Raw genomic sequence first — 13,228 nt, 5'->3', positions numbered from 1 at the left:
GATTTATTAATAACATAGAGTTACAAAACAAAATTCCTGAAGATAGTGTTAAAAAACATACCCTAAATATCTGCTTCATGTACAGCTAAAATAGCAGGTGAGTATTTCCCTTTGGGGTTGTTGCCATGAATCAGTCATTAGTGTTTAAGAACTAAACATGATACTGTAGTTGGCATGCTCCCTGGACAACTGAATGTGTTCTGTCCTTAAAGTGGATTTAGTTTCCACTGTTCTTTTCCTGGTATCTTAGCTGGCAGCAAAGTAGGCAAGCTGCCATGCCACTGGGCTAGCAGTGAACATGTTCCTGTGTATTAGATCAGCCTTGCTGACTTAAAATAGTTGTTAAAATGTGAAACTTCTTGAAATGTGAAACTTCTATGTTCAGAATTAGTCCAAGCATGTTGATTGATACCGGTGGCCATTAGAAGTCTGTGGTTGTGGAATTTGTGCCAGAAAACTTGACAAAAGCTGTGCCAAGTAAGACAGCTGCTGCTACACATGCCTGGTTTCTAACAGTACTAACTTTTCAACCCATATGTTTAGAGGTTTTTCCACAGAGCATATTGATAGTACAGCCTGAACCCAGTGATTAGTGTGCTTTGGAATGCAGGTCTCTTTGATACTGAAGGAAAAAAAAAAAAAAAAAAGGAAAAGTATTCTGAGAAGGTACCCACCAGAAACCTATTTTAGCACTGACAGAACCTGACTACTTGCAGGGAGCAGGGGGTGAGAAAACAGTTCTGTCAGATCAGTAATGTTGGTTGTTGTTTTACTTTTTGGGGGGTCAGGGATTATGTTCAAGTAGAAAGATCAAGAAATGTATATTCTTATATAATTCTATATTAAACTTTAAATTTTCATGTGATCACATACATATTTTGCATCATCTTTGTCTACTGTTTATGTTATAGAAAGCCTGCATCTATGGAAAGCTCAGTATCCTGTTACTGTTTTACAGAAAGCTTTCACTAAAATTCTCACTTTTCTGTTAAGTTTTGTCCTTATGAACACATTTCTGAAAATGAAAGTTACAAGCAACTAAAATAAGTCCTTTAAAATGAAACAATTCTAACACTTAAGTTTTCAGAGTTCATATGTGTCTTTAGGAAGGTATCTTAGCATATTTATCAAGTCTAAATTCTGAGGGGAGCAGGAAAACCCACCATGTATAAGTATTTAGCAATTTATACTTTCAACTGTAATACTTTTAATTTATTTTTACAAAAGTTATTTAGTTGTTTACTTTTGTTTCTTCTACTGATTTTTTTTTAATGAGTGCTAATTCATTTTAAGATGTATAGTCATTACATCAAAAATACACTTTTCTCATAGTTTGTGGTTGCAAAATGACATGACATTGGTCTGACATCATGAGTTAAGCAAACTAAAAACTTTATCCAGCTGTGCTAATATTGAACTCAGCAACCATAATGAATATAGTTAATAAAGCACACAAACAAGAGAGGCCTGCAGACTTGACCTGTAAAAGCCAATAAATAGGTAAAATATCATTTCCTTTTGTAGTTGTTTCAGTCATTAATCATCATCATTATTTTTGAAAATGTGTTCCTGATTTTTAACAGAATTTACCTGGCTTGAACACCTATCTGTTGTTAGGAGGTGAGGAGAGATGGAGGGCTTGTTGTTGTTAGACTTTTTTCTGCTATTAAAGAGGAACACAAATAGTCATGGCATGCCAGAAAGCTAGAATAAAATTATGATTTGCACCTATGCACCACATTAGCTTGGTACAATATGTCTAAAATGTTTTTTGGGGGCTGCACCATTGGTATTCTGAGACAAATCTATTGCCCAAGCCCATGTGGAAGCAAGTTGGACCTCTCTCTAGAGTACATGAATGGAGGTTTACCTTAGCAGGCTCAGAAGTTGGCTTCAGGCTTCAGTGTTGGTGCAGCAGTTTCACAATTTCAGTGTAGTAGGCTGTGCGCAGTCTGCTGTATTATTCATACTGCTGGCAGAAACGTCTATGAGATGCCATATGAGGACCCCATATGGATCAGAGGTGGATGGATTTGGGACAATGCTGTGCTTCTAGCCTCTCCTGAAATTCCTTTGAAGGATTCACGTCTCACTGTTAGGCTTTACTTCCAATCTTTAGCAATGGCCAAATTCTGCCATTGGTAGCTTTGCTAAGCAGTATCACTTTTCTTAAGTAGATGCCCTGATACAAACATTACTTCTCTGGGTAACATTCCATTTGATACAAGCAAGGCTGGGGGTATTAAGCCCTTAATAAATCCTTTGCCACCTTTCCTCATCGTGATTTCTCCTTTATTTGACAAAACATTGTTACTGATCTTGGATATGAAGTACTGCAGAATCATGTCTTACAGTTATGAAAACTAAACTCTGTGTTTAAAAAATTTAAAAGCATACTTATGAGAAATTAGAACATCATACCAATAGCAAAGTGCAATTTGAATTTGATGAGAGCTCACCCCAGCTGCTTAAATCATAGTGCACTGGAGATTTGTGCTGAGCTAGGAGCTGATAGTGAAAGCTGTTACGGAAGGAAGAGCTCTTACGGAAGGAAGAGCTTGCTTGCAGTAGTAATACCACCTACTGCTATGCTGTACATTTTAATTACGGTCACTTCAAGCTCAGCAGAACTGAGGTTGATGCAAATTTGCACTGGTAATCAGGGAAAATTCATAAGGGAAAATATTAACCAGAAGTGTGTTAATGTAAAAATAATTAATATAAAAACACATTAGAGAAATGCACAGTGCTGGGTAATTCTTTTTAGTTACGTTGTTCTACAAGCTGAACTCGATTTAAATCTAACATATTTCGTTGTGTGCCATGGCTTATTTACATCAATAATGAAATGGCTTGAAGGTTAAATCTGCCAAGTGTGCTGTAATGTGGCATATGATAAATTTAGAGATCAGAGATTCAGAACAAAGGACAACCACTGTCATTCTGAACCATACTGTCCTTTAGCACAGAGCTTGCAAGCTGCTTAGGAGTGTGATAGGTATGATTATTTTGTTTTCTGCCAGGTTTATGACATGGTTTTATAATTCGAAGTGTGTCTTAATAACACTGCTGCAGTCTAGTCTTAAGGAAAAAAGAATCGAGCCTGTAGAGGGAGTATTCTAACAAAGAAATGTAACAACACAATCTCCGCCTCAGAATTGGGGTGTAAACTTTGTGAAAAGGGTATTTTGCCCCCGCAAAAGTGTTACTTCTGTGAGAGACTGATCAGTGGTTTGTATTTAGCTCTCTATGGAGAATGCTACAGTTTAACCTCTTAAAATTTATGGGTTTTCTTATGCTTCCTCTCATTGCTAACAGATTTAAGAGAACAGATTTAAGAGAACAGATTCATGGAGTGGGTGGAATAAATTAGGGAATTTACTTAGTTTCACAGACTGAATATATCTGATATACAAAAATTACTGCTTTGTTTATGATGTAATACACTGTTGCTTGGCTGTAAATTTTTGTTGTGGCTTTGAGCAGAACAGTTAATGAGATACGTTACTCTCAAAGTCTATACTAAGGCTAAAAAAGAGACATTATTTGGATCTAGCAACTGTATTTTTTTTTATTTAGTTTATCCTTTTTAAATAGATGAAAACACTCCATTTTTCTTTTATTTGTTACAAGATACTTACTGTCTTGAACTTTTTCCATATTTACAAATATTACACCTTTCTGGTGCCAATGTACAGTAAATTATATTTGCAGTGAAACTATTAAGTACGTAATAACAAATTTCAGTTAACAAATGACTAAATCAAAATTTGACAAGAGTGCCCTTGGCATACTGTGGTGGACTAGTAGGAAGAAAACATCAACTGAATTTGTTAACAGGTACTCAATACCTCACTGAAAACTAAAGAAGCTTTATCTTTAGTTAATTTGAAGCAGCAGATATCTGGAACAGAGTGGAATCTTTTCAATTAAGAGATAAATCTCCCTTTCAAAACTGCATGTTTCTTGCTGAATGCTCTTCTCATTCTTTCTGTGAGAATGCCCAGAAGTAAATGCACAGCTGCAGGACAAGCGATTGTATATGGCTGCCCTGAGGATCTTCAGCTCCCATCAGTTGTAATGTTATTTGCAATTAGTGCTTCAAAGGTTCAGGCCATTTTTAGGATGCCATTTTCTGTCTGGCTGAAGCCAAACAGAAAGACTGGATTCTCCAGTCCCTGCTTGAGGAAACGATGTGTGAAGTAAGAGTAAATTAGCAGCATGCTTTTTTTGTGTCTATACCCTTGTCTTTGTTGCTTGCTGACTGCCTCAGGGCTGTCCTAATTTACATCTAGTTGTCTGTTTATGTCTACATTAATTCTATTCAAGAGGGATTTCTTTATCTCTGAATCTGCTGGTTTTACAGTTCCTAGCTTTTACAGCAGATCTAGCCTGAGAGTTCCCTAAGGTGGGGACAAGGCAGGTACACCGCAAGGATTTTCTGCCATTCTGTTTTGCATGTGTCTGCTCTGCCTTGTGGTATGCATGAATGACTTTATAGCTTTTGGAACACACTTAATGGATTATCTGAGCTAAGCTCAATATATCATTGATGTGAGGCAAGGGCTTTACATTTCCCATGTAGGTGACAGTAGTCCTGATGGGTCATTCTAACAACCAAAAATAGCCTTAGCATCCTGGCGTGCTTAATGTTACTTTCTTTCTTTACTCTTTACTTGGGCATAGGCCATATTTTGGCAGAGAAGAGTCATAGCACACAGTCCTGGAGGAGATCTGTGGAAGTTGGCTTATTTTTTGAACTCCAGTTGTAAAGACCAAGTCATTTAAAAATGCATGTTAAATCTCAAATTTCATCTGGTAAAGAGTGGAATAGGGACAACAGAAGTACTAATTTTTTCATTAATATTCACACTGCTTTACACTTTGCTCAGAAACTCCTGGTAAGCAATGTTGTGAAGGCTGAACAAGGAGTAAGGGGTTTGCCTCTGTTTTCAGAGATGAACTCACTTTCTACCAAAGCATTTGAGTATAAGGACATTTCTCTTTCAGCCACGTACTCCTGCTTACAAAATAAGACACCTCTAATTCTGTATGATTTGCATTCTTGATTTCACACAGAATCACAGAATTGTCTAGGTTGGAAGAGACCTCACGATCATCGAGTCCAACCTCTACCTAATGCTAACAATCCCCACTAAACCATATCCCTAAGCTCTACGTCTAAACGTCTTTTAAAGACTTCCAGGGATGGTGACTCCACCACTTCCCTGGGCAGCCTGTTCCAATGCCTCACAACCCTTTCGGTAAAGAAGTTCTTCCTAACATCTAACCTAAAACTCCCCTGGCGCAACTTAAGCCCATTCCCCCTCGTCCTGTCACCAGGCACGTGGGAGAACAGGCCAACCCCCACCTCGCTACAGCCTCCTTTAAGGTACCTGTAGAGAGCAATAAGGTCGCCCCTGAGCGTCCTTTTCTCCAGGAAAGAGCTTTGTAGAGCTCTATCACTCATTCATTGTTTCCTTAGGTACTTATTCAATACTCATACAGCATTTTACCTGAGCAGTTAGGCAAGACTTGAATTTTTGCAGCTTCCATTCATGTCCACACACAGCCACACTCTGTTGAACCACCATAATTATTTAATTCAAGCATATAAAACTTGTGACTTGTAGCTAATTTTTGAGTACCCTTCTGTAACTTTTTAGTCAAACATAATTAGAAATAAAAAATAATTTAGAATAACCACATAATAATTCAGAGTAGAAAGACAAATACTGAGTTTTAATTATTTAATGGTATGGTATATTTTTTCCTCCTTTTATAAGTCATATTTTAATTCAGTTTTGTAGAATTTAGTATATATTAACTTCAGCTAATGCCTTTCCAGGAGTAAAATCAACTTTATATTGTAAGTACTCTAATGGAATATACTGAATAAATCAGCAGCTGTAAAAGAAATTACTTTGTATTTTACATATCAATTATAAGAAGTGAAAGACAGAAAGGGATTTCCCTGAGGAATGAGAGCAGGGATTTTGCATCTGAAGGAATTGCTTCTAGTTTAAAAGAGGACTAAAATGTTCAATAAAATTAATACACATGCTTAATTGAGTCCTAGAGATTATCATGTCTCTTGATTCTGGTAGACACAGTTGCGTGTATGCTAGAGGTTGATTAAATGTCCCCAGATTGCTGTAGTTCTCAGCTGTCTAGAAGAATGTACCACATCAATCCACAAAGTTATTTACATTTCCATGCATTAAGTATTATAAGCTGTGTGAAGGTTGGGGTCTACCAGAGCATGATATAAATACATTTTGAAACTGAAGAAGGAACTTGTGAAGGCCTTTCTGTCTGTGTGTGTGTCTCAAACTATTCGTACGCTAGAGTCTGTGAATTAGGTGAATGAGAATTGTAATCAAGAGTTAAATGTTTCATTGTGTATAGACTTCAAAAGTATGCATGCTTACATGAAGCCTCTTCATTTCTGTTTGGAAATTATTAACGTTTTTGATCAGTCTTATTTGGATTTTTCAACTTTGTCTACTTTTTAACTTTTTTTCAATTTTTTTCAACTTTGTCTATCTGTGGAACCTGGGTGCTCGTAATATACAAAGACTTACTGTGTTCTATGCAAGATACTGGATAAACGTGACTGACAGCAAACATGGGCACAGAAAACTTACCTGTATTTCTTTTGGGCTTCTCTTTATCTGGTGGCATCTGACTCATCTGTGTTACAGGGACACCGTGAATGAGGTCTTACACTGCAGACCAGTGCAGACTGATAAAAATTTTCCCTCCTGATCTGGCAGGGGCCCTTTCACAGAGTTTGCCTGCATCGTTTATGTTCTTGGCTTGAACATGCTGTTTCACAACGGATTTCTGTACATAGGAGACTATTTTTACATGGTTTGAGCAGATTTTGCATATGACAAATTTACTAACAATAAACATGTTGTTTCTTGGTAACACATTGGATGAGAGTACAGTTAGAGGAATTCTGTCCATAAAGTTTGAGAATGAACTTGTTAGTTTTCAGTCAAGGTGCTCCGTTAGCATTACTGATCTTGGAATTTCCACACAGTACTGTATTGCTTGTGGGATCTGAGAATACCTAAAGGAAACTAAGGTACAGCTTCAGCTACCAAGATATTCTGACATTTTCTTCAAAAAAGTAGACATAATTTTTCATAATTGCCAAGTGAAGTAGAACCATCTCTGTGGTCTCACTTCTGCTGAGTGACTGGAACCCCTGTGACATTTTCAAATCACTTAGGACAAAATAAGAGTAAAATTTCAGATTGGATCTGACAAACTTTATCTCTTTCCTAAGTTGCTGACCAGCAGAGAAGAGAGAGACTGAGAAAGAAGATAGCCAGGTGTGAAAAAGAAATGAGTGTGGGCAAAAATGCCTCACGATCCAGCTCAAGAGAGAGTGGAAGGCTGCTGTCAACCTCTTTTGGACAGGTAGATATTTTAATTTTGCTTAGTAGATTTCATAGTCTGCTTGCCTACCCTGATAACAGCTGATCACCAATGTGGCATTAGTTCTAGAGGGAGGGCTAGCATATTTCAAACAACAGAAAATAGACAATGGTCTCCCTGACATGTGCCCAACACTGTGTCAACCTTCTGATGGAGATGGCAGGTATGAAGAGTGCCTGTGGGAAAGACAAATTCTAGTTACTCTGAAGTTCTCTCTCTCATCTCAGCTTGAATCCCCATGTTTCTCTCTCTTCGTTGAAAGTAGAAATTAGTGTTTAAGCCATCAAAATGAGTGGAGATTGTGCTTTTCTGTCTATATGTATAAGTTCACTCATTTTGACTGGCATTTCATCCAGATATATGACATACATTTCCAAATAGTATATAAATAGCTTAATAAAATACAGAATCATTTTAATCACTGTAGAGGATCAATTCAAAACTTAAAAAAGAATGCTATCTTAACTTTGATTTTAATACCAAATGCTTCATATATTGTTTTAAGCATATGTAGAGCTTGAGTAAATTTCCAAGTAGATCAGAAAACTCATCAGTGGTTTTTCTCTTTTATTGCAGTAAGCAATCTGAGTATGACCTTATTGTAATGTGGGGAAATAATGCTTTGAAATTCACTTCATGGCTCATAGTTAGGGATGAAATCACAGGCATGCATTAGAAAAAGTAGAAAATGTCATATTTAAAATCCAAATTTTGTTTTTCACAATGAAACCAACTAAAGTGTGCTTAAAATCTTTAATTACTGTATAAATTCTCAGTTCTACAATGAAGGGCTGTAAGTGTGGTATTTAATATAGCATTATAAGAGATTGTCATTCTTCTTTGTTTTAATCCCTCCCAAAACAAGGTCCTTCTAAAATAATATCTCCAGTTCTTTTAATGATTTATAGATGCCTTCCATCAAAAGATGTCCTGAAAGTATAGTTTTTATCATGGCAAGAGAAATTGCAGTTTTCCTGATGTTTGTTTCCTTATGCCTCAGAGTGTAACTGTAGTTACATAAACTGTAGTTTTTGGATGTAATGCCTTTTATGCTTTTACAAGTTTTAGTTGTTATTGTTTTTGTTTTCACTTTACATATTCAAAGAGTAATCTTTGCCACTTGCCGAGGCGATTGGCTCTGGGGCAGACACGTTCTGCAGCGGAGCAGGGGATCAGACAGGCAGGGCTAATTTTTCCGGCACTGAGGGAACCGCCAGGACCCAGCAGACGTCACGAGGGAGGTGAACGAGGCAGGAAGGAGGTGTAGGCAGAGCCAGCAGCGCCCTGCCCTCTCCCCAGCCGTTCAAAAGCTGCCCCTAGAGGCGAGCAGGAGTGTGGCGAAGAGGGAGTGGCGCGGCAGTTAGGGCGTGGCGTGGCGTGGCAGTTAGGGTGTGGCGCAGCAGTTGGCGCAGCAGTTCACGCAGGCAGGGTGAGCAGGAAGGGCAGAGCGCTCCCCCCCGCCCATACGAACACCTCCTCTAACGACGGTCTACCACTAGCTCAGCTGCAATGGTGTACACCAGGCACAGCGCTCTCTCCAGGAAGTATGTTCACACCCAGACCGACTGCCCGATCAAAATTGCGGCAGTTCAGGTCTCCAGGTGCAGTGAGTGCCTGAGCCTGTTGCTACCACCTGCAGGGGGCAGAGAGACTGTGTGCGTGAGGTGCGAGCAGGTGGATGACCTGGTCCGCCTCGTGGCAGAACTCGAGGAGGTCGAGAGGTCGAGGGATATCAGGGAGTGTGAACGGGAGATAGACTTGTGGAGCGACTCCCTGCACAGCCTGAAGGGCAGGCACCAGGGTGAGACACCCCAAATGGGGGTGGAGCCCCTGCCCTGTTGCTGTCGGGCAGAGGCAGGGGACCTGGGAGTTGAGGAGGAATGGAGACAGGTCTCTGCTCGGCATCGTAGGCGATGCCCCACCTCCCACCAGCCCCACCTTCCCAGGTGCCCTTACGCAACAGGTCTGAGGCCCTGGAGCTTGAGAGACAGGTAGCTGATGAGGAGACGGATGAGGAGTTCTATAGGCAGCTGACAAAAGTTGTGAAATCATCAGTGCTTGTTCTTGTGGGGGACTTCAACTTCTCAGATACCTCCTGGAAGCACAACACAGCCCAGTTAAAGCAGTCTAGGAGGTTTCTGGAGAGCGTGGAAGATAGCTTCCTGACACAGTTGGTTAGTGAGCCTACCAGGGGAGGTGCCCCGCTAGACCTTCTTTCACAAACAGAGAAGGACTGGTGGGAGATGTGGTGGTTGGAAACTGTCTCGGGCAGAGTGACCATGAAATGGTAGAGTTCCCCATTCTTGGCAAAGCCAGGAAGGGGACCAGTAAAACCGCTTTATTAGACTTCCAGAGGGCCAACTTTGAACTGTTCAGGACACTGGTTGGCAGGGTCCCTTGGCAGGCGGTTCTGAAGCGCAGAGGAGTCCAGGAAGGCTGGGTGCTCTTCAAGAAGGAAATCTTAATGGCGCAGGAGCGGTCTGTCCCCACGTGCCCAAAGACGAGCCGGTGGGGAAGAAGACTGGCCTGGCTGAACAGAAAGTTGTGGCTTGAGCTTAGGAGAAAAAAGAGGGTTTACAATCTTTGGAAAAGAGGGTGGGCCACTCGGGAGAACTAGAAGGATGTTGCGAGGCAGTGCAGGGACAAAATTAGAAAGGCCAAAGCTCATCTGGAGCTCAGTCTGGCTACTGCCATCAAAGACAACAAAAATGTTTTTACAAATACATTAATGCAAAACGGAGGACTAAGGAGAATCTCCAGCCTTTACTGGATGCAGGGGGGGGAACTTAGTTACGAAAGATGAGGAAAAGGCAGAGGTGCTTAATGCCTTCTTTGCCTCACTCCTTAGCGGCAAAACCAGTTGCTCTCTGGATACCCAGTACCCTGAACTGGTGGAAGGGGATGGGGAGCAGAATGTGCCCTCACTATCCATGAGGAAATGGTTGGCAACCTGCTACAGCACTTGGATGTACGCAAGTCGGTGGGGCCAGATTGGATCCACCTGAGGATACTGAGAGACCTGGCAGAGGAGCTGGCCAAGCCGCTCTCCATCATTGTCGTGGTTCCGCTCGAGTGGGCAGCCGAGCTCCACCACAGCCGCTCTCTCACTCCCCCTCCTCAAAGAGGAGTAGGGAGAAAATATGTGAAAAGGGCTCAAGGATTGAGATAAGGACGAGAAAATCACGCAATAATTATTGTAACGGGCAAAACAGACTCGGCATAAGGAGATAGTAAGATTTATTGCCTACAACTAACAAGCGAGAGAAGTGAGAAAACAAAGGAAAAAGCAAACCAAAAGCACCTTCCCCCTCATCCACCCTCTTCCACCTCCTCCCCCCGAGCGGCGCAGGGGAATGGGGGAATGGGGGTTATGGTCAGTCTACAGCGCTTTTTCTCTGCCGCTCCTTCTCGGTCACTCTCGTCCCCTGTGCTGTGGGGTCCCACCCACGGGATGCAGTCCTTGATGAACTGATCTGGCGTGAGCTTCCCACAGGCAGCAGCTCTTCCAGAACTGCTCCACATATGGGTCCGTACCACACGGTCCATCCCTCAGGAGAAAACTGCTCCAACCTGGCTCCCCTACGGGCAGCAGCTCCTGCCAGGTCACCTGCTCCTGCGTGGGCTCCTCTCCACGGGCTACAGGTCCGGCCCGGAATCTGCTCCGGCAGGGGTCTTCCACAGGCGGCAGCCTCCGTCGGTGCAGGGCCACCTGCTCCACCGTGGTCTCCTCCATGGGCTGCAGCATGGAACCCTGCTCCACCGTGGTACTCCATGGGCTGCAGGGGGACATCCTGCTTCACCATGGTCCTCACCACAGGCCACAGGGGACTTCTGCTCCGGCGCCTGGAGCACCTCTCCCCCTCCTTCTACACTGACCTTGGCACCTGCAGGCTGTTCCTCACTCCCGGCTGCTGTGTGGCGCAGCATTTTTTCCCTGTCTTAAATACGCTCTCACAGAGGCGTAAACAACATCGCTTATTGGCTCAGATCTGGAAAACAATGGGGCCCTTCCCAAACATGGGGCAGCTTCTAGATCTTTCTCACAGAAACCACCCCTATAGCCCCCTGCTACCAAAACCTTGCCACGTAAACCCGCTACAGGCTTACAGGTCTCCATCATTTATCGACAGTCCTGACTATTGGGGGAGGTCCCAGTCGACTGGCAGCTAGCAAATGTGAAGCCCGTCTACAAGAAGGGCCGGAGGGCAGACCCGGGAAACTATAGGCCTGTCAGTTTGACCTCAGTGCCAGGGAAGCTCATGGAGCAGATTATCCTGAGTGTCATCATGCAGCACTTACAGGGCAACCAGGTGATCAGGCCCAGTCAGCATGGGCTTATGAACGGCAGGTCCTGCTTGACAAACCTGATCTCCTTCTATGACAAAGTGACACGCTTGGTGGATGAGGGAAAGGCTGTGGATGTGGTCTACCTTGACTTCAGCAAGGCTTTTGACACCGTCTCCCACAGCATTCTCCTCAAGAAACTGCCTGCTCGTGGCTTGGACTGGCGTACACTTCATTGGGTTAGAAACTGGCTGGATAGCCGGGCCCAAAGAGTCATGGTGAATGGAGTCAAATCCAGCTGGAGGCCAGTCACTAGTGGCGTTCCCCAGGGCTCGGTGCTGGGGCCGGTCCTCTTTAATATCTTCATCGATGATCTGGATGAGGGCATTGAGTGCACCCTCAGTAAGTTCACAGATGACACCAAGCTATGCACGTGTGTCGATCTGCTTGAGGATAGGAAGGCTCTGCAGGAGGATCTGGATAGGCTGCACCGATGGGCTGAGGTCAACTGCATGAAGTTTAACAAGGCCAAGTGCCGGGTCCTGCACCTGGGGCGCAATAACCCCAAGCAGAGCTACAGACTGGGAGATGAGCGGTTGGACAGCTGCCTGGTGGAGAAGGACCTGAGAGTATTGGTGGATAGTCGGCTGAATATGAGCCAGCAGTGTGCTCAGGTGGCCAAGAAGGCCAACGGCATCCTGGCTTGTATAAGAAGCAGTGTGGCCAGCAGGGCTAGGGAAGTGATTGTCCCCCTGTACTTGGCTCTGGTGAGGCCACACCTTGAGTGCTATGTTCAGTTTTGGGCCCCTCTCTACAAGAAGGACATCGAGGTGCTCAGGCGAGTCTAGGGAAGGGAGACGAAGCTGGTGAGGGGTCTGGAGAACAAGTCCTACGAGGAGCGGCTGAGGGAGTTGGGTTTGTTCAGTCTGAAGAAAAGGACGCTCAGGGGCGACCTTATCACTCTATAAGTATATTAAAGGAGGCTGTAGCGAGGTGGGGGTTGGTCTATTCTCCCATGTGCCTGGTGACAGGACGAGGGGGAATGGGCTAAAGTTGCGCCAGGGGAGTTTTAGGTTGGATCTTAGGAAGAACTTCTTTACTGAGAGGGTTGTGAGGCATTGGAATGGGCTGCCCAGGGAAGTGGTGGAGTCACCATCCCTGGAGGTCTTTAAAAGACGTTTAGATGTTGAACTTAGTGTTATGGTTTAGTGGAGGACTTGTTAGTGTTAGGTCAGAGGTTGCACTCGATGATCTTGAGGTCTCTTCCAACCTAGACAATTCTGTGATTCTGTGATCTTCAGTAAAGTACAATTTGGCACTTTGTTAGTCAAATCATTGATGGTTATATTGCTGGTTTTACAAGATGTTTTTCACTGGAGTATAAATCAGAGCACCTGCAAGTTAATAAAGTTCTACAAATGAGCCTTCTGGCAGAAGGGTGAGCAGTGGAAGTAATTGGAGGTAGTGACAAAAGTAGAATGTGGTCCTGTTCTTC

The 13,228-nt window shown here is 43.0% G+C and overlaps 1 protein-coding gene across 2 annotated transcripts in view; it reads left to right on the top strand.

Annotated features, from left to right (window-relative positions):
• SPATA7 (spermatogenesis associated 7) overlaps window positions 1-13,228 on the top strand; it is a 45,850-nt gene that overhangs the window by 18,085 nt on the left and 14,537 nt on the right. For both annotated transcript variants that reach the window (XM_032189415.1, XM_032189414.1), the window contains exon 5: window positions 7,298-7,431. In XM_032189415.1, the coding sequence (XP_032045306.1) occupies window positions 7,298-7,431 (134 nt within the window). The remainder of the gene's footprint in view (window positions 1-7,297; window positions 7,432-13,228) is intronic.

The sequence above is a fragment of the Aythya fuligula genome, chromosome 5 (assembly GCF_009819795.1).
Source record: "Aythya fuligula isolate bAytFul2 chromosome 5, bAytFul2.pri, whole genome shotgun sequence".
Classification (NCBI taxonomy): domain Eukaryota; kingdom Metazoa; phylum Chordata; class Aves; order Anseriformes; family Anatidae; genus Aythya; species Aythya fuligula.
Note: the sequence above shows the minus strand (reverse complement) of the source record. Positions and strands in the feature narration are given on the sequence as shown.